This window comes from Ips typographus, linkage group LG5 (assembly GCF_016097725.1).
Source record: "Ips typographus isolate SLU linkage group LG5, UJ_Ityp_2.0, whole genome shotgun sequence".
NCBI lineage: Eukaryota > Metazoa > Arthropoda > Insecta > Coleoptera > Curculionidae > Ips > Ips typographus.
This window is the reverse complement of record NC_138426.1, coordinates 13224422-13245948: the sequence shown is the minus strand read 5'-3', so window position 1 is coordinate 13245948 and position 21527 is coordinate 13224422. Positions and strand designations below refer to the sequence as shown.

At 35.1% G+C, this 21527-nt stretch overlaps 3 protein-coding genes across 7 annotated transcripts; 2 read left to right on the top strand and 1 right to left on the bottom strand.

Moving 5' to 3' along the window:
• The first annotated feature begins 4847 nt into the window (after positions 1-4847).
• Zpr1 (zinc finger protein Zpr1) lies at positions 4848-6641 on the top strand. Its single transcript, XM_081980535.1, has 7 exons — positions 4848-5025; positions 5081-5333; positions 5389-5546; positions 5600-5888; positions 5953-6113; positions 6171-6440; positions 6498-6641. Exons 1-7 carry the CDS (start codon positions 4930-4932, stop codon positions 6612-6614), a joined length of 1344 nt encoding a protein of 447 aa, XP_081836661.1. The 5' UTR covers positions 4848-4929; the 3' UTR covers positions 6615-6641.
• On the bottom strand, positions 6636-7209 carry Nop10 (Nop10 ribonucleoprotein). Its single transcript, XM_081980538.1, has 3 exons — positions 6969-7209; positions 6863-6905; positions 6636-6807 (listed from the first exon to the last, which is right to left on the bottom strand). Exons 1-3 carry the CDS (start codon positions 7020-7022, stop codon positions 6710-6712), a joined length of 195 nt encoding a protein of 64 aa, XP_081836664.1. The 5' UTR covers positions 7023-7209; the 3' UTR covers positions 6636-6709.
• Positions 7210-7443: 234 nt separating this feature from the next.
• wrd (Protein phosphatase regulatory B subunit well-rounded) lies at positions 7444-21509 on the top strand. Of its 5 annotated transcripts, none has more exons than XM_081980532.1 (10): positions 11005-11451; positions 11513-11708; positions 11758-11880; positions 12596-12795; positions 12851-13185; positions 13240-13576; positions 15811-16097; positions 16149-16332; positions 19973-20033; positions 20097-20237. In XM_081980532.1, the coding sequence occupies exons 1-10, from the start codon at positions 11425-11427 to the stop codon at positions 20099-20101; spliced, it is 1755 nt and encodes a 584-aa protein (XP_081836658.1). In that variant the 5' UTR covers positions 11005-11424; the 3' UTR covers positions 20102-20237. The 5 variants fall into 5 exon arrangements, with proteins under 5 accessions (XP_081836659.1, XP_081836660.1, XP_081836658.1 ...); XM_081980531.1 differs by having other exon boundaries at positions 19970-20033; XM_081980533.1 differs by lacking the exons at positions 11005-11451; positions 11513-11708; positions 11758-11880; positions 19973-20033 and adding exons at positions 7444-7827; positions 7952-8026; positions 8972-9140 and having other exon boundaries at positions 20097-21509.
• Positions 21510-21527: the final 18 nt, after the last annotated feature.

Sequence of the window (21527 nt, the reverse complement as noted above, 5' to 3'; positions counted from 1 at the left end):
CTGTGTTTCTGTTAGTTCAAACTTTGACACTGTTTTCCTCTCTGACTGTACTCAATTTGGTAGTGTTTTTTTTAGACTATTGAATAGGAAATTTAATAAGGATTTCAAAAATGTGCTTAAAACTGTCATTTTCACACTACAAGTGGGTTTTACAGGCGATTTTGTCCCTTACTGTCCTTTCAAACTGTGTTTCTAGCAGTTCAAATTTTGACACTGTTTTTCTAACTGACTATACTCGATTTTTTAGTGTTTTTTTAGACTATTGGATAGGAAATTTAATAAGGATTTCAAAAATGTGCTTAAAACTGTCATTTTCACACCACAAATAGGTTTTACAGGCGATTTTGTCCTTGACTGTCCTTTCAAACTGTGCTTCTGTTAGTTCAAACTTTGACACTGTTTTTCTCTCTGACTGTACTCAATTTGATAGTGTTTTTTTAGGTTAGTGGATAGGAAATTTAATGAGGATTCCAAAAATGTGCTTAAAACTGTCATTTTCTCATTCCAAGTGGGTTTTACAGGCGATTTTGTCTCTGACTGTCCTTTCAAACTGTGCTTCTGTTAGTTCAAACTTTGACACTGTTTTTCTCTCTGACTGTACTCAATTTGATAGTGTTTTTTTAGGTTAGTGGATAGGAAATTTAATGAGGATTCCAAAAATGTGCTTAAAACTGTCATTTTCTCATTCCAAGTGGGTTTTACAGGCGATTGTGTCTCTGACTGTCCTTTCAAACTGTGTTTCTGGCAGTTCAAACTTTGATACTGTTTTTCTAATTGACTATACTTGATTTTTTTAGTGCTTTTTTAGGTTAGTAGATAGGAAACTTAATAAGGATTCCAAAAATGTGGATAAAACTGTTATTTTCTCACTACAAGTAAGTTTAACAGACGATTTTGTCGCTGACTGTCTTTTCAAACTGTGTTTCTGCCAGTTCAAACTTTGGCAGCACTTTTCTCCCTGACTGTACCGAATTTTGTGATTTTTTTTAGGTTATTGGATAAGAAATTTAATGAGGATTCCAAAAATGTGCTTAAAACTGTCATTTTTTCACTCCAAGTTAGTTTGGTATTTTTGTGAGTAATGAGTTTCAGTATTTTTTTTTAAATTATATCATATTCTAAAGAGGAGGTAAATAGTTGTAAAACTAATTATGTTAGTTTAAGTATTGTATTCTGAATTATTCCAGCAGTATTAGTATTAATAACAGATCCGTCTGATTATTTCTAATAATAACCCACAATCCATAAATGATAATTAATTTAATCAATAACCGATTTATGGTACCAATCAAGTTTGAACATTGTAATAAAGTATTATTTTGGTACTTAATAACTTTAATGTGCTGTTATATTTTGCTGTTATAATATTGTTAAATTTACTATTATTAAAAATTCCGTTTTTAAGTAATGCTTGAAGAAAAAGTTATGTTTCTGTCACGTGCGGAAAGTGCCTTCCTCGCACTCGACTGTTAGCGGGCGGGAAAGTATCACTTTCCGCATTTGTTAGGAAAAAACTATTTTTGTGTTTTTATGTTTTAATTTTTTGTGATTTTTGGTGATGTCTGAGGTTGGAATTTGGTACAAAACTTAAAGACGAAAATGCTTGGTTAATGTCTGTCAAAGTTTGACAGATACAGGGTGCTTCTCAAAATTCGGACTTTACTTCAAACCTTCCAGTTGTATTTTTTGTTCTAAAAATACATTTCTACAGCAACTTTTCGCGTAGAATCCAGTAGTGTAAATAGTTGTTTCCTATTAGATACGGTTTTGGAGATACGTACAAAAAAATCGTTAAGAAGAAAACATTTTGAAATATCAAGTGTTATAGGTCGTTAGAATGGTAATTTTAAGATCTTTTCAAAAATGAAATAATATACAGGGTGTTCCATTTAAAAAAAAAAACATTTTTTATGTGCGTATCTCAAAAACCGTGTCCAATTGAAAAAATCTATTTACGGGGTACAGAGAAAACGGTAATAGATAGAAAAAAAGTAGCATACGTGTTCTGATCTCTTTTTCTGAGATGACTGGCGAAAAGTGGGCGGCGCAAACTTCTTTTGTTTCAAAAATACGGGGGGTTTTCGAAAATTGGTAATTTTTGAACCTCTTCTGTATTTCAGTTGCTCTTAAAGTTATCAAAAAAGCAAAAACGGTTTCCGGTAGAAGTTTTGACGTAGAATCCAATGGCGTAGTCAGTTTTTTTCTATTCCGTTTAGTTTCTGACATATGACAGTAAGTTACATTTTTTTAAATGGAACATCCTATATATTTTTACGTCATTTAATTCTGTTGATTTTTACCTTTTCAACGGTGTATTACAACATATAAGTTTGTAGAGGTTAATCCTGTTATTTTAAAAAAAGACCTTTGCTAAGCTAAAAAAAGGCCAAATATCTAAAATACCAAACAAAATCGGAAATCATATAAACTAACACATCAGAAAATTAAATATTTTTAATAAATCTTATTAAAAATCTAAGTTACAAACAGTTCTACCGTCACTTTGATAAGAAAAGAGGCCATTTCTATTTTCTACTATTTTTAAGGTAGAAGTTAAAAAAACTGTTTATAAACTACATGTAACATGTTAATATGAACATAGCCAAATTTTTTTTCAACTGTGGGTATTTTTATACATATTGTTTGGCACTTTTTTGTTAAGGAAACGCCTTTTTTCTAAATACCAAAATTAACGTTTACAAACTTATATGTTCTAATCCTACCGTTGAAAAAGTAAAAATCAACAGAATTAAATGAACTAAAAATATATAGGGTGTTCCATTTAAAAAAACATAACTTACTGTCATATGTCAGAAATTAAACGTAATAGAAAAAAACTGACTACGTCCTTTTTTGATAACTTGAAATACAGAGGAGGTTCCAAAATGACTAATTTTCAAAAACCCCCCGTATCTTTGAAACAAAAGAAGTTTGCGCCTCCCACTTTTCGCCATTCATCTCAGCTCAGAAAAAGAGATCAGAACACATATGCTACTTTTTTTCTATCTATTACCGTTTTCTCTGTACCCCGTAAAACCATCGAAAATGCAGCACCCTGTACAGGGTGTCCGGATTTAGTGTGTTTTGACAGAAAAACCCCATTTCCTGGCTAGACTAGTACTACTATGTCTAGAGCTCGATTTTTCAAAAAAGATTAATGCCAAAAACCGTATTTTGATATTTAGTTAATTTGCGTCGCTAGAGGGCGTTTTTCAAATTTGTTCCATTTTGAAAACTCTTTACAACTTTTTTGTTTATTAAAATATCAAAGTGAAACAAAAACATTTTTAAGGCACTTTTTCGATGTGATTCCAGTGGCGTGCTTAGTTTTTTGCTAATAATGTCTTCCGTTTTCTCAAAAATTTACTTAACTTTATTAATTTAAATTGAAGTAGTAGGTCTAGTAGTCTAGTTAGGTTTAGCATATCGCATATACAACTGACAATAATTAGTTTTTTTTCTAAACTTTTTAGGATAATAAACGTTTATTACAGATTTTGATTATTAATCGCTTTCATTAATACACTATTTGATTAAATACTTCTTGTCAATACACTCTAAATCTAAGTAGTAAAGTAGTAAAAATCTGACTGACAGAACATTTATTGAACAAATAAACACCCTAGTGGTTAAAACAGGAAATTTTTCAGGACACTTGTATATAACCGCCAGGAATATCAAACAACTCGTTCAACCCTCAGTCTCATACATATAAACATGATATCTAATCAAGTGTTAAACGAAAACAGTTTTTTAAAGGAAACCTTTTAGCCAATTGCACGAGTCAAGAATAATATAAATCGATAGATCTAAAAGAGCTCATGGGGATCTAAACGAGACATAAAAGGCTAATACATAACGTTTCTTCGGTTTTTGTGTAAATTTGATTTTAGGTTTGTCTTTACTTTTCTCTTGTACGTTTACTGTAAGTTACTTAAATAGTGTCACTTATATCAAGATGGGGGATGATTTTGTATTATTTAACGCGACTTCTCGAAAATTTACAAATTAAGGTAGATAATTTGTAGCATTCGCCGGGATATAATGACTGCAGTTAAAGGGAATGGCGGAGCAGGCGGTATATCAAGGGTACACATAGGAGGGAATGTTATAATTAGCGCCAGATTAAAGTAATGTCTGGGGATGCATTAAACGATTTAGCTCTGTTAATTAAAAGTGTAGTATGGAGTGGGAGAAATAGATAAATGGCCGCTGGGGATGAACGTTATTTCTCTCCAACCAGAAATGGCGAAATTCCCACTGTTCTCAACTTTTCCCCCTTAATTAGATTTGATGGCAATAATTGAACGAACGAACGTTGCGAAATTGCGCATTCACTTAAAATTTATAAATGAACAAAACCGTATATACGAGCCGGAATAAAAATACGAATCTGTTGATTATGTAAAGTGCATTGACGCAAAAGAAATTATTATTTGTTATGACACAATTTTACTTTTATTCTTACTGCATATTATTACGTCATTTCATTTCATTTTGAAGTTTACCATTGCAGTTTTTACAAAATGTGAACTCCCAGCAGTTTCTCTAACCCACCATTGGAAAGAGCTTAAAAAATACTACAAAATGAGCCAAAACTGGCCCCTCTAGCTCTTCTTGTTACCGAGATATGGAATTTCAAAAACTAGTGACACCCCTTCTAGAGCAAAATGAAAAATTGCGAAAATTGCAAAAATGGCATTTTTTTAAATTTTTGTATTTTTTTTATTTATTTTGATATTTTGAGCTCCTATAGATCCTGAATTAAAGTACTCCGATATTGGCAACGTTGGAGCGTTTGGCAACACAGCTGTATTGTCACGGTTACGTCAACGTCAACTGTCAAAAACCTAACCTCACACTTGGCCATCGTAACCATAACACACACACATTTAACACTACACTACAAAATAAACGAAAATCCATACAATGACGACTACACCCCTATTCAGGGACTTGCAGGCCGACGATCCCGACCCCGAGGTCACTGAAATAACCTCCCTATGCATGAACTGTGAAAAAAACGTAAGTCCCGTAAAAACATGGTCCATTTCCCTTACCATTTTGGGTTCACTTTCAGGGCGTTACCAGACTGCTTCTAACAAAAATTCCGTACTACAAAGAAGTGGTTATCATGTCCTTCACCTGTGACCACTGTGGCTATCAAAATAACGAAATTCAGTCTAGTGGTTTGGTACCTGAAAGAGGTGTTAAGATCACTTTAACTGTGAAAGATAAGAGCGATTTGAACAGGCAGTTGGTTAAAAGTGATCACACCAGCATTAAAATTCCCGAAGTCAGCTTTGAGATCCCTTCACAAAGTCAGAAAGGAGGTTGGAGGTTGTTTTTATTAAGCTGGAATAGGTTTAGAGTGAAAATGGGTTTCAGAGGTGACCACTGTAGAGGGTATAATTAATAGAGCTGTAGCAGGTTTAGAGCAGGATCAGCCTGCTAGAAGGGAGCAACATTTGGAAGTTGCACAGCAAATAGACCAATTTATTGACACTTTAAATGAACTTAAGAATGTTAACAAACCTTTTACTCTAGTAAGTTACAATCACTTTACTAAACTAATATTAACAAGGCTAAAAACACCTAGATTCTTGAAGACATTACTGGTAATAGTTTTATTGAAAACCCAAATGCTCCCAAAACAGACTCTAACTGCACTTATGAATACTTTAAAAGGAGTAAAGAGCAAGATCATGAATTAGGAATATTTACCCACACTGAAGTGATAGATGAGGAAGAAGAGTCTGCCATTCTTCACCCTATCAAAGAGGGTGAATTTACTTTAGAAGATATTGAAGGAGATTTAGATGTCATGCAGTTTCCTACAAACTGCCCTAACTGTGGCACTTTTTGTGAAACCAACATGAAACTGACTAGTATCCTTTATTACTATTAGAAGCAAAACAAATTTATCTGAATGATTTTCTTATAAAAATACAGACATTCCACATTTTAAGGAAGTCATAATAATGGCCACTACTTGTGACACTTGTGGCCATAGAACTAATGAGGTTAAGTCAGGTGCTGGTATTGAACCAAAAGGGGTTCGAATTGAGGTGGATGTCAGAAAGAAAGAGGATTTAACTAGAGATGTTTTAAAAGTAATTCCTGTTTACTTCTAATGTTCCTACTGGATTTTTATTGGTATATTTTTGTAGTCTGAGACTTGTGAATTAGAAATTCCCCAGTTGGAATTAAGTGTAGGTCCCCATGCACTAGGGGGTCGTTTCACCACAGTTGAGGGTTTGATTACAGCCATGAAAGAACAACTGTACGATCCAACAACCTCTCACATTTTTGGGGACTCTAAAGACAAAGCTGCATCAGAGCAGTTTGAGAATTTCTTGAATAAGTTGGATGCAATACTTGACAATAAATTAGAGGCCACAATAGTGCTTAATGATCCTTGTGGGGACAGTTACATTCAGGTGGGTGTTGTATGTATGATATTAAAAAATTAAATTTCACTTGAAATTTGATTGCAGAGCATGAAAGATGGGGAACCTGATGATCAGTTAAGAATAACACATTATGAAAGAACCTTTGAGCAGAATGAAGAGTTAGGACTGAATGACATGAAAACAGAAAACTATGAAAAGTGATTATTAAATAAAATCAGAAAATTGTGAGTTTCTAAGTTTATTTCCAAGAATCTCCCATCATTAAATATAAAACAGTGATTAAAGCTAAAATAAAACTAATATACAGGATCTGGTGTCTGAGTTTTCAGAATACCAAAGCGACTTTTGATGATAATCCTCTCCTTAGAATATTTGTCTTCAGGTGAAAACCTTGCTGCAAGCCAAAATTAGTCAGTAAACAGCTAAAAAGACAATGCCATGTGACTTACCAGGATGGGCGGACAGTGTAGGTTTCCCATAAGGGTCCAATTTCTACAACAAAAGCAAAATTAAAAAGGAAATCCCATTTGTGGGATTAATTTCAATTATGCTTACCTTCAATGTGTAAATTCTGTTGCCGCTTTCGTCCAAGTAGTACATTAAATACATGGTGGTTAGTTTTGGATGATTGACTCTAAATAGCGCCTAGAATTGAAATTTTAACTCTGCTCCAAAGAAGCACTGAAATGTGTTTGTTTTATAACCTCAAAAACTTTAGAAGAACAACATCAACATGTGTTTGTCTTTTGTCGGCTTCACTTGACAGTTCAGTTTGACATGAAAGAAGTATTATTTGCTTGCAATATTTTATTTCTGTTATTTTTTATCGTACAATAAACGTTTTTCTTTTCTTAAGATATAATTAGCGTAACATGTTAAGTTTTAAAGTAAGTCAAATTGAATATCAAAATAAATACTCTTCTTTACAAAATTAAACCTTGGAGTACTATTGAAGTAAACGGTGTAGTGTGATGTGTGACGTTTGACAGATGTCACCGATTGTCAATGTCAAACAAACAGAAATTCTTCAATTTTGTTTGATGGACAAACGATCCTCTATTCTGATCTCCCCACAAATCGTTCTAGTAAATTGGTAAGATCAGGGGCAACAAACAATGCTAAAACGTTTATATTTTTTCGTGTACTTACATTTTGTAGTTAACTGTTAATTATCGTTAAAGTTGTTAGTTTCGTGGGCCAGTCGGCGTTTCGTAGTGTAGTACCCGGACGTTTCCTTCACAAAAAAACTAGCTGTGAACACAGGAGGATCATAAAGAGAAAACTCTGGAGTGTCTGGCATTTTACGTATTTATTATAGTGTTTATTGTCCGCGTGGCTTCTTAAATGTGCTAATTTAACTGAGGATAACGGTTTCTTGTATTAGTAGTCTTGGAGTGATATACGGTCAATTATGGTGAGTTCAGTTAATTAATTTGACATTAGAAAAATTAGCTTTAAAAATACCAGATTATAAAGTATGAACAGTTTTTTTGGTTTGTGTATTAGTCACTTTTGCTTCAGTATTTAAAATGTTGCAGGATGCCAAAGTGAACAACAAAACTGAGAAACAACCAGACAAGGAGAAGGGAGCTAGTGGGGATGGTGAGCAGGAGGTAAGAATTTTTGTTTGGTTATAGATTTTGAATGTTTAAACAACCCGTTTTTGATCTAAAAACTGAAGCTACACTGCTAATAGTGTTAATACCATTTCCTCTACAAATTTCAATGTTGGAATGCACAAATTAGCAATTTCATTTCATGAAAACAGTCATTGCACATTTATGTTTATTTTGCTTAGTAGCTGTTAAGCAGGATTGATAGATTGACACAACAGGAAGCTTGTGTCTAACCAATCAGAATTGTTTATTTTTCTGGGATGACATTTATTGAACATTTTGATTGGTTATATCTGTTGTATTGTACAGGCAAAAATAGGATAAAGTTAAGCAGCTGAACATTGAACTATTAGGCACTGTAGTAGGTTGAAAGTATCAAATTACTTGTCTTAATTTATTAAAGCAAATTTTCTTAATCAGAAAGGTAACAATGATTGTCAGTAGAGTTAATTTATTGCAAAGTCCCCAACTGACTAGTTCTCTTGACCTGAGAAAAGCCAAACCTTGAACTTAAAATAGCCACTCATTTCTCTATTTATACTGGGGTTTCTGTTATTTTTGAGATTCCACTATCACACACATACACTGGTAACCCGAATAACTTCACCTACAGCGCCGTTGTTTACTTTTTTTACATCAACGCGATTATGGTGGGCGATTACACATTTTTGGCAACTAGACTTGTTTTGTTGTTGATCTGACAATCTGATGCAGTTTGTAGTTATTAAGCCTTTCAACAAGTCTTAAAGCTTGGAGAAGTTTTTAAACTGCCATTTTTAAGGACTTGTGAAAGTTGTGTGTTTGCATTGAACCCCCAGTAGTTTAGTTGTTGTTATGGATTTGAGCAGTATATTTAGGCGCAGGAAAAAAAGCGTTTTTGAACGGGTGCGACCCTTAAAAAAGCCTAAAAAGCGTGAGTTGTAATGAACGTTAATTCGGCAGCCCAAAGTCAATCTGCATCAAGGCCCACCACCACCCACCCCCCTGAACAAGACCAAACTGAGTGCAGGTGCTATCCAGAATCGTCTGATCAAAAAGGACAAACGGCACTCCAGTTCCAGGTTCAACATTACTAAAAACAGGGAGCTGGAACCTTTGCCATTGCTGAAAGGTGAGCAATTTTGTTTGTTTTTGCCAATTTGACTTGATGACGTCAATTACTGATTGAGAAAGGAAATGTCACTAATTTGAGTCAATATTAACCAGAGTGATAATTCTTGAAAGCTGGGAACAGGATTCTCAAGAGAAAGAATGTGACAGAAGACTTGATAATGGCAGGTTTCTGTCACATTTTGCATACCTTTCTCTTGATAACTCCCTTGTTTCAAGAATAGGCACCCAGAAATGAAAAAACCTGCTACAGGAATAGTAGGTTCATTGTTACTATTAGATTAGATTAGACTATTTACTTGAAACTTAGATTAATGAGGTGAAACGTTTTTTTCCTCTCATTTCATTATGTTTAAATATTCAATAAGGACAGAGAGAGAAAAATTAGAGTATTTTGCTCGGTATTTTGATCAAAATGAAGATGACGTTTGCATTTTCCTTCTCCTTGGAAAACTCTAAAACCTAAACTAAAACACATACAGGATGAAATTGAAAACTTATTTTGCAACTAATCCTATAACTGTTAATTATTTTCAAGCTTCAACTTCATTTACACAATTATGATAAGTTTATCAAAAAAAAAATACATAGCATTAATAATAATATTTCCCTTGCGTTACAAGGTCAGTAAAATTAGCAAAAGTCACCAAAATTTTTGTTTATATTTCAATATCAACTGATTGTTTGATAAAGGTTAAAAGTATATCAAAGGTTTGCCCGATTTTGCACTTAACACTGATAGATTAGGGACTCCACAATATTTTAGATAAAACAAAAATGCTTCAGTTAAACTTGAAAAAAGTGTTGGCATTCAACCACTGTGTGTAGAAATAATCTATTGTTAAACAAAAATTAAAATCTAATGTAACAAGGCGTAAATAAATAGTTTGTGACGAATAATTATTGGAATTAATCCAAATACTAGATGATCTATCGGTTTACGTTCAAGTTGATTTATTTTAGTAGTACAACTTCCAGTTAATTATAAGCTTGTCACTTCCAGATTATCTGCCTTAAAATGTTTACACTGTCATTAAAGCTGTTTTCAAAATAGTTAACTTAAAAGCTGGTTTTTTTTTTGACAACATTTGTTGGTTTTGATGATCATTATTACTAAAAACAGGTAATATTGCTTCATTGACCTGTACAAAACAACATTCATAATCCATTAAAGGAGAACTAAATGGTTGTAAAAATAATGCAGCTATTAAACAACAAACGATCATGCCAGCTTTTTTTATTTGATCTACCTATGAATTCTGATCAAACTTAGCTTAATCGAACCATCAAGGTCGTATAGTCTACAACTTTAGTTTTATCCCAGGTAATCCATCAAACTCCCCCATATTATTATCGACTCATAGGGCGCAAGGGGGAAGGTCTCCAACAGGTGACGCATGCCCTTTAATGCGTATTCCGGACATGCAACGTTGCAATATAGAGCTTTTTGTATGTGGACAACATAAAAAATGCAGTCATTAAGCAATAATGTAATTACTTGTGTTAATTGTTGTTGGTTTAGGCCAGAGGGTTTTTGCAACATTTTGTTAGGTAAAATCTACCGTTTATATACAGCAAATGCGTACTACTTTTAATAATAAACATTGTTGGTTTTAGTACTTGTCCTAAATGATAAACAATTTTTTTTAAACTTGATTTACGCGTTTACTGAAAACGTTTTCTATTCACATACTTTCCAAGTCAATTCATCTGGAGTTTTGTATTTGAGCACGTGGCAACAGAGCAAACAATAATCCATACCCTCCCTTTAGTTTTTCCGGATTGTTTCCCGATTTACGTACATATTTTTAGCCATTCTAGTTGAATATTGACGTTTTAGCATCGCTATTTCTGGTTGTAAGCCGCGTTTATCATACATTTGAGTCTTTTTTTAGTGCTTGGTTCAATGGAATTTATCCGCATTTTGCGCTATTGACTGAAGGTTTACTAACATATATTTTAGACAAGTTCCGATATTTTCGTAGATCCTATTGAAAAACGCGACCATTGTTGATGCACAACCGTCATGCAACGCTAATTGAATCGCTAATTTATAGTATTTGCTTTGCTGGTTTAAGTGTGTTTTTTTTCTTCCATTGTCCTAATTAGAAGTGCTTGTTTAGCAATTTGTGTTAATCAATTCAATCAAACATGACAAGATCAGTTTTTGTTTAGTTTTACTATACTCTGTTGTTCAAGTGTTTACAGTGCAAAATTGGAAGGTTTTTTTCACTGGATTCAATAGTTGGGGCGACGCTGTTATGCGTCGTTTTAGACTGTAAAAAATGGTGCACTCCTCTACATACCACCAGGTATTAAAGTTATATTCTGTATTTGCTTTCGCTCTCAAAACAAATTTGTGGTTTTTGCAAGAGCTGGCAAACGTTTCAAATAACCCAGTCACCTGGAGGCATTCCTAAATCGCCGTCCTTTCATAGTGGGCTTGACCTATTAGTGGCTTCGGCCAGCATTGACTCACTCAAAGCTTTCGCAGTGGAAAACAGTCAAACTATGGCAGAAACGCCGGGAGTTAGTCAGAATAATGTCACCGCAGGCAAAAACTATTATGGTTGGTGATTTTCATAAAAATCGACAAATTTAAAACGGTTATATTAAAGGCTTAAATGGAACCGAATCAACCAAGGAGGTTACACAAAGTGGGGTAGAAAAGTACGGGGTTCCGCCTTTAAAAAATACGTCCGCAGAACGTCCACCTATTACTCAATTACCATTACTAAAAGGTGTGTATAATGTGAATCATCTTTTAGTAACTTTTGTTATTCTATTGCAAGAACTGAAACACTGACATACAAAAATAAAGGTATTAGCACTACAACCGCCACACAAATATACAAATCCATATGTAGATCAGTTCTAGACTACGGACACTTACTTAGAGCAAACGCTACTGACAAAACTACAAGATATACTCAGACTACGGAACAGATTGCTCTAAGACTAATAACCAAAATAAGACACCCAGAAAACCCACTACACAACCCATCCAACCAACTTCTCTATGAACGTACAAACATGACCAAAATAACAGACAGACTTATACAACTACAAAACAAATGGAAAAATAATCCAAACAACTGGACAATAATAAACCCACTGTGCATAACAAGACAAAACAGACAATCCCGTTAATTCTTTCCCACTGCCACCCTACTAGAGCACTTTAACTAAGACTACTTTTTTTTTTTTTGTAAATAAATTGTAAATAATTAGAATAAGTTAACATGTATGCTAAAACTATAAAAAAATCCCACTGTAAACATATGCAGAAAGACCAAGTGGTCGATAGTCTTTTTTCTGTTGAAAATAAAGATTATTTATATATAATATACATGTTATTCTATTAAAACACATTGTCGCCTAGGTTGAACTGTTTTGTTATCTTGAGTTATTATGAAGCTTGTACCGCAACAAAAAACTTACTAAAATTCATTGCAGACGCAGCACCAAACGAAAGAGAGGAGCTATTCATCCAGAAACTGAGACAATGTTGCGTTATGTTCGATTTTGCATCGGATCCACTATCCGATCTGAAGTGGAAAGAAGTGAAACGGACCGCACTGAGCGAAATGGTGGAGTTTGTCACCCATAACAAGGGAGTTATCACTGAGAACGTGTACCCAGAGGCTGTTAATATGGTTTAACTTAAATTTTGTGACGATTTGTGTAGAAGCTAAAATTCGTCGTTTTCAGTTTGCTGTGAATCTGTTTAGAACGTTGCCACCCTCATCAAATCCGAACGGTGCCGAATTTGACCCTGAAGAAGACGAGCCGACGTTGGAAGCGGCGTGGCCTCATCTACAACTGGTCTACGACCTTTTCCTTAGAGTATTAGAAGCACCGGACTTTGAGCCCAACATTGCTAAACGATACATCGATCAGAAGTTTGTTTTGATGCTGCTGGATCTGTTCGATTCGGAGGATCCGCGTGAACGGGACTTTTTAAAAACCACCCTGCATAGGATCTACGGGAAATTTCTAGGTTTAAGGGCATTTATTAGGAAACAAATTAACAACGTGTTTTATAGGTAAGATTTGTTTAGATTATTATCACACAGTTTGGCAATACCTGTCACATTAAGGTTCATATACGAAACGGAACACCACAACGGCATCGGTGAGCTTCTGGAGATTTTGGGATCGATCATCAACGGTTTCGCTTTGCCGTTGAAGGAGGAGCACAAGGTGTTTCTTTTGAGGGTGTTAATGCCTTTGCACAAAGTGAAATCGCTTTCGGTGTATCATCCGCAACTGGCGTATTGCGTTGTACAGTTTCTAGAGAAAGACCCCTCTCTCACTCAGCCGGTTATTACTAGTTTGTTGAAATACTGGCCGAAAACGCACAGCCCCAAAGAGGTCATGTTCCTTAACGAGTTGGAAGAACTTTTGGACGTAATTGAAGCTGCTGAATTTCAGAAGGTAAGTACTGTTCTTGCGGAGTGAGTTTACCCGTGCGTCACGAAGGCTACGTCATTTATAATCATATGAATCAAATCAAGTTTTTGTCAACAAAGAGCTTCGTCACGTTTAAAATTTTGCGTGTATTGTCAGTCAGAAAGTAGAGATCTTTGGCTGCAAATTTGCACTAAAACAACCTTATACCAAAGAAAATCAAAAATATCTTGACCGAAATAACATTTTTTATTTATGAGAAGTCTCCGTTTGGATCATAGAATTCCGTCTAAATTTGAAACCTAATTTATTTACCATTCGCAGAGATGTATCACCAATATGTATGTATTTCTTTAACTTTAAGCTCTTGATTTAGGTTCTGGATGGTTACATGTTTCTCTAAAATAAATACAACAAAATAAAAATTCAATAAGACATTCTGAGTGATGCTGTAGTATCTCATATCTCATTTTCAAGTTGCAATCCACTTATTTTTATTTTAAACCCGCTGGAAAACATTTTAGACGCTTATTTTATTTTTTCTATGACTTTATTATTAATATGTTTCAAGAAATTTTTAAGAAAAATCTATAATGCAACCCAAAAATATCAGTCTCTAGAAACAATGAAATGTTAATAGATGTTTCTTACAAAAGTAGATATATTTTACTATTATTAACATACTATGGTTATACATATCATATAATGTATTTCGAACACCCATTTTAATGCTTTCAGATAAATCAGTGGTCTTGGCCCGTCGATAACGTTTCGATTTAGGTTTTCTAGGTGAGAAAATCATAAGATTACTTGCTTGCTTTTTCCGAATGGAATAAACAGTTTTGCGGGAAATTTTCAAAGCAACTGCAACCTTCTAGTATCAAAAAAAATACATCAGTAAGAATATGTAAGGTCTTAAAATTTCTTATTTTCTTCCTGAACAGATGATAAAGCTTCTAAAGGTCCTCCATTAGTTTTTTCCAATTCAAAATATTCACAAAGTTTAAGAATTAACTGCTGGGCTTGTCTGTGGAGAATTTTTCCAGGCATTTTCTAAAAAAATACTGTTATAGTAAGTAATTCCGAATTTAGGAAAAACCAAATGGCTAAATAAAAACCATAATAGACACTCCCACTTTTTTTTCAAAACGGGTTAGTAATTGTGCCAATTTTGGTTAGATCGTGACAGCCGACATAAAAAAAATAAAAATATTAATAATAATATTATGAAAGTACTTACAGAATATTAAAAGCGTAGAAACAATAGCTCTTAAAAGAACTGTGGTGGTGTGGTAAATAGAAAACTATATATATGATTAACAACACAAAGAAACGGAAAAGAATTAATAGTAAACAAATCAAATAAATTTTTATGGTTTTCGAACTGACAATGACTGAAATAGAAACGCTAATCAGTAAATGTTTTTTTTTGGAGACCCTTTCTGAAAGTGAACAATAGACAAGGATGAAGTGTTTAACCTAGAGCGTTCGAAAATTGTTTTTGGTAACTACCATTGCCATTCTGAAATTTTACCCATATACCGAATATACAGGTGTGGTAAATCCAAAACCGACCATAGGAAAACCGTGTAACGGACAGAGAAACGTACATTATTGCATGCGCGGGACTAAGACAGAAAACGAAAAAAATATCAAGTAGGCCATATTTTCAGCGCGCTGTTGCCAAACGCCAAGTATTCAATAAAATTAATTTTGTCGACGGTAATGGAGTGATACTTGGCGTTTGGCAACAGCGCGCTGAAAATATGGCCTACTTGATATTTTTTTCGTTTTCTGTCTTAGTCCCGCGCATGCAATAATGTACGTTTCTCTGTCCGTTACACGGTTTTCCTATGGTCGGTTTTGGATTTACCACACCTCGATCGAGAAGTTCCGTCGGTAAATTAAGAAAAAAGTGACTTTTGACAGGTTTTTCCTTAAAATTTAGAATCATAACCCCAAAAATTAGTTTATGGTTGACGGTTTGGCGGTTTGTTCCACAGTTTAGCAAGCTTATGAGAGTGACCTGTTAAATTAAAATGTATATTGGAATATGTTCTGTTTGCGAGATGGAGGGAGAGTTTCAACCGTAATGAACCAGATCCTTAAAAGTTACACCGATTGTGGTAAACGGTGGAATTAGCAGGTATAATTTTCGTAAATGCCTAGGGAAATGACGCACGGGTAAACTCATTCCGCGAGAACAATAAAAGATGTTTTACACAATATCGAATAATTGAATTATTTCCTAACTTTGACAGATAATGGTGCCTCTATTTCGGCAACTCGCAAAATGCGTCAGTTCACCTCATTTTCAAGTCGCAGAAAGGGCGCTGTACTACTGGAATAACGAATACGTCATGTCCCTGATCTCGGAGAACGCGACCGTAATTCTACCGATAATGTTTCCCAGTCTGTACAAAAACTCGAAAAGTCATTGGAACAAAACTATCCACGGCCTGATCTACAACGCTCTCAAACTGTTTATGGAAATGAACCAGAAGTTGTTCGACGAGTGCACGCAACAGTATCGACAAGAACGGCAACGGTACGTTCGAAACTAATTAATCAAGGTTCAATAAAAAAAATGGCCATTTAGGGAGCAAGAGAGGCAAAATCAGCGTCAAGAATTGTGGGATCGAGTTCACAATTTGGCGAAAAACAGCCCGGAATACGAGCTCATTATCAAACAACTGGCTTCCGCCGAGTGCAACAATGTGATAACGAGCCCGGAAGGCGAGGACGAAGTTAATTTAGACAATTTAGAGCAGGAGGCATTGCAGGTAAGCATTTGAATGTACTTGCTTGGTTTGTTCTTATTTTTGCTGCAACTCAGTGTTACTTACTCCTTTGGTTTGTCCAATGTTTAATTATTATTGTGTTTGGATAAATTTATGGTGCCTACTCAATGTACAGGGTGTCACATATAGTGTTGGTTTTAATGTCTAAGTATGAGGAGATGATTAAATTTCGTTTTATTTTAATTCAGAAAGTTAAAAAAATTATCCAAAAACTTTTCTATAGGCTTGGCAACATTTCTGCCCCAGCAATATTGTAGAATTTTTATGGAACTTTTCATTATTTGACATCCTAAATAAATACAATTGACATCCTGTACTCGTAGGTAGACTCTGTTCAGTGACTTCTGACTGTTGCGTCACATCCCTTAGATCATTTCAATAGATGAAGATCGAATAAAAATGTGGGTTTTATAACATCATACTACCCGCTTTTGTCAGTTTGACGGTTCAATTAATGTCAAGTTGTTTTGACTGTCTTAAACTTTCTCAGAACTGTTTTAAATTGCCAGAAGCCTCTAGGATCATTTTGAAACTGTCAGAGACCTCTAAGTGCTCAGCCTTCTAACAAGTGCCAGAGGCATCTACAAGTGTCTTAAACCATCCCAGACTGGTTTTAAATTGTCAGAGGCCTCTAGGATAGTTTCGTATGTGCCAAAGACTTCTAAATGCTTGCTGAAAAGTTCAAGAGCTCCCTACAACTGTCAACAAACTTTCCCAGAACTGTTTTAAATTGCCAGAATCCTCTAGGATCATTTTTATTCTGTCAGAGACCTCTAAGTGCTACTGACAACCTTCTAACAAGTGCCAGAGGCATCTACAAGTGTCTTAAGCCATCCCAGACTGGTTTTAAATTGTCAGAGACCTCTAGGATAGTTTCGTATGTGCCAAAGACTTCTAAATGCTTGCTGAAAAGTTCAAGAGCACTCTACAACTGTCTTAAACTTTCCCAGAACTGTTTTAAATTGCCAGAAGCCTCTAGGACCATTTTGAAACTGTCAGAGACCTCTAAGTGCTACTGACAACCTTCTAACAAGTGCCAGAGGCATCTACAAGTGTCTTAAACCATCCCAGACTGGTTTTAAATTGTCAGAGGCCTCTAAGATAGTTTCGTATGTGCCAAAGACTTCTAAATGCTTGCTGAAAAGTTCAAGGGCTCTCTACAACTGTCTTAAACTTTCCCAGAACTATTTTAAATTGCCAGAAGTCTCTAGGATCATTTTGATTCTGTCAGAGACCTTTAAGTGCTACTGACAACCTTCTAACAAGTGCCAGAGGCATCTACAAGTGCCTTAAGCCGTCCCAGACTGGTTTTAAATTGTCAGAGGCCTCTAGGATAGTTTTGAATGTGCCAAAGTCTTCTAAATGCTTGCTGAAAAGTTCAAGAGCTCTCTACAACTGTCTTAAACTTTCCCAGAACTGTTTTAAATTGTCAGAAGCCTCTAGGATCATTTTGATTCTGTCAGAGACCTCTAAGTGCTACTGACAACCCTCCAACAAGTGCCAGAGGCATCTACAAGTGTCTTTAGCCGTCCCAGACTGGTTTTAAATTGTCAGAGGCCTCTAGGATAGTTTTGAATGTGCCAAAGACTTCTAAATGCTTGCTGCAAAGTTCAAGAGCTCTCTACAACTGTCAACAAACTTTCCCAGAACTGTTTTAAATTGCCAGAATCCTCTAGGATCATTTTTATTCTGTCAGAGACCTCTAAGTGCTACTGACAACCCTCCAACAAGTGCCAGAGGCATCTACAAGTGTCTTTAGCCGTCCCAGACTGGTTTTAAATTGTCAGAGGCCTCTAGGATAGTTTTGAATGTGCCAAAGACTTCTAAATGCTTGCTGAAAAGTTCAAGAGCTCTCTACAACTGTCTTAAACTTTCCCAGACTGGTTTTAAATTGCCAGAAGTTTCTAGGATCATTTTGATTCTGTCAGAGACCTCTAAGTGCTACTGACAACCTTCTAACAAGTGCCAGAGGCATCTACAAGTGCCTTAAACCTTCCCAGACTTGTTTCAAATTGTCAGAAGGCTCTAGGATCATTTTGATTCTGTCAGAGACCTCTAAGTGCTACTGACAGCCTTCTAACAAGTGCCAGAGGCCACTACAAGTGCCTTAAACCTCCCCAGACTTGTTTTAAATTGTCAGAAGGCTCTAGGACCGTTTTGAATGTGCCAAAGACTTCTAAATGCTTGCTGAAAAGTTCAAGAGCTCTCTGCAACTGTCTTAAACTTTCCCAGAACTGTTTTAAATTGCCAGAAGCCTCTAGGATCATTTTGAAACTGTCAGAGACCTCTAAGTGCTACTGACAGCCTTCTAACAAGTGCCAGAGGCATCTACAAGTGTCTTAAGCCATCCCAGACTGGTTTTAAATTGTCAGAGGCCTCTAGGATAGTTTCGTATGTGCCAAAGACTTCTAAATGCTTGCTGAAAAGTTCAAGAGCTCCCTACAACTGTCAACAAACTTTCCCAGAACTGTTTTAAATTGCCAGAATCCTCTAGGATCATTTTTATTCTGTCAGAGACCTCTAAGTGCTACTGACAACCTTCTAACAAGTGCCAGAGGCATCTACAAGTGTCTTTAGCCGTCCCAGACTGGTTTTAAATTGTCAGAGGCCTCTAGGATAGTTTTGAATGTGCCAAAATCTTCTAAATGCTTGCTGAAAAGTTCAAGAGCACTCTACAACTGTGTTAAACTTTCCCAGAACTGTTTTAAATTGCCAGAAGCCTCTAGGACCATTTTGAAACTGTCAGAGACCTCTAAGTGCTACTGACAACCTTCTAACAAGTGCCAGAGGCATCTACAAGTGTCTTAAACCATCCCAGACTGGTTTTAAATTGCCAGAGGCCACTATAAGTGCCTTAAACCTTCCCAGACTTGTTTCAAATTGTCAGAAGGCTCTAGGACCGTTTTGAATGTGCCAAAGTCCTCTAAATGCTTGCTGAAAAGTTCAAGAGCACTCTACAACTGTCTTAAACTTTCCCAGAACTGTTTTAAATTGCCAGAAGCCTCTAGGATCATTTTGAATCTATCAGAGATCTTTAAGTACTACTGACAACCTTCTAACAAGTGCCAGAGGCATCTACAAGTGTCTTAAGCCGTCCCAGACTGGTTTTAAATTGTCAGAGGCTCTAGGACCATTTTGAAAGTTCCATGGACCTCTAACTGGTATTGAGAACCTTCTAAAAAGCGCTTCCCAGACTTGTTTTAATTTGTCAGAGGGCTCTTTATGCTTTAGGACCGTTTTAAATGTGCCAAAGACCTCTAAATGCTTGCTGAAACGGCTCAAGGGCTCTCTACAACTGTCTTAAACTTTCCAAGAACTGTTTTAAATTGCCAGAAGCTTTTAGGTCCATTTTGAAAGTTCCATAGACCTCTAAATGCTACTGTCAACCTTCTAAAAAGTGTCAGAGGCTTGAAGTGTTCCAAACCTTGTATAAGAATTGTTTAAAATTGCCATAAACTCCTAAATTCAACTGAAAACCTGAACTGAAAAACAAGTGTTCTAAAGGCCATTTTCACCGACATATTTGAAAGTTTTTTGTGACGCAACAGTGAAAAGTCACTAAACAGACTATACTATACTATTTTGAAATCACGTTAATAATTTTGATTATTTTATTAAGCAGCGCTTTCATTGGTATAGACAGCCGATGAGTAAACTATCCCAAATCCAAATAGTAAATACTGGTACAACTATTATTCGATTCGAAACCGACAAACTTAATAAAGCGACTTAATCGTGATTTTTAGACTAAAAAGACTCGTAACGCGAACAAACCTTTGGTTCGTCGCAAATCCGAATTGCCCCAGGACCAATACACCGTCAAGGCTTTGAACGACCACAAACGGCCCGACGAATATCTGTCCACCCCGCCCGACGTAAACAAGTGCTAGTCGAAACATTTACGTTTAAGTATAGTGCCAATTTACACACAATATTTTGAATGATTGGTCAAAAGCCACGTGTACGGACTTGTGATTGAACAGGATGAGATTATGTCGTTTAGGGAGAGTGGTGCAGGTGCAGGTTACACGTAAGTTGTTGTTGTTTAACTGAAGCAAGTCAAGTTTATTATTATTATTATTATTTTGAATTGTACCGATACAGGGATTAACTGTTTTTTTTTTTAAACTACGCGTTGAGTATAAGGCAATTATTATAAACAACAAAGACAGAAAACCGATGAAACGGTCTGATCTATGATTTTTTTCATTATTACTAGTGTAACGTTGCAGCTTGAAGGACTGAAATAATATGTTTAAACAGTCCATTAAACACTTTTTTGCATTTAAAATAAAAAAGGGCCATACAGGCTTTCCTGTTTCAACTTAAATTTGCTTCACTTTTATTTGTAGTGTTAAATAATTATCAATTCATATTATACAATTTGTTTTTTATTTATCAATACATAATACGGTGATACTGACGTTTTTAATAGACACCATCCAAACTAACTGCTGACAAACTTATTGGCTTTAATATGAAAATTTATTGACACACACTTTGGTCCCTAAGTGTAAAGTTCTTCATAGAGATACAAAAATGAAATAAAATGTTCAGTTTGTGTTCGTTTCACTACGACTAAGACAGGTGAGTGTTGTACAGGGCGGCCAACAGAAATGGCTAATATTGGAATAAGTATAGTCACTAACCTCCATATGACGCCATTTCAATAAATAATTGCTCACATTGTTCTGCTAGACGTTAGTAAATGTCGATTTTTTTGCTGTGTGTCATTTACTAACTTTTTAACTACTAAACAGTTGCATTAATGATTTTGTTAATTACTAATTGACCGAAAATTAAGACTAATGAATATCCATATTTTTTTTAGTATTACATTTTATTATATCACACAAACCATTAATAAATAACCATAGAGAAATCAATATAGAAAGCTATAGGTAGGTTCGCTTTATATGTGACAACTGATATTTTTATCGAACATAAAATGAAAAATAGGTCTAAAATAATATACATTCAATAATTAGCTTTAGGGATATACGTCGTTTATGTAATACTTTGTGGTAAGAAGAGAATCGGGATCTGTATAGTATTGTTAAGCCGTTGATATTGGATTACACAGTATTTTTTTAATGTACAGCTTTGCTTTTTTGATGAGTATCACTTATTGAATATAATATTGTTCCAAAATCAAATAATGTTTTCTTTTATCTAGT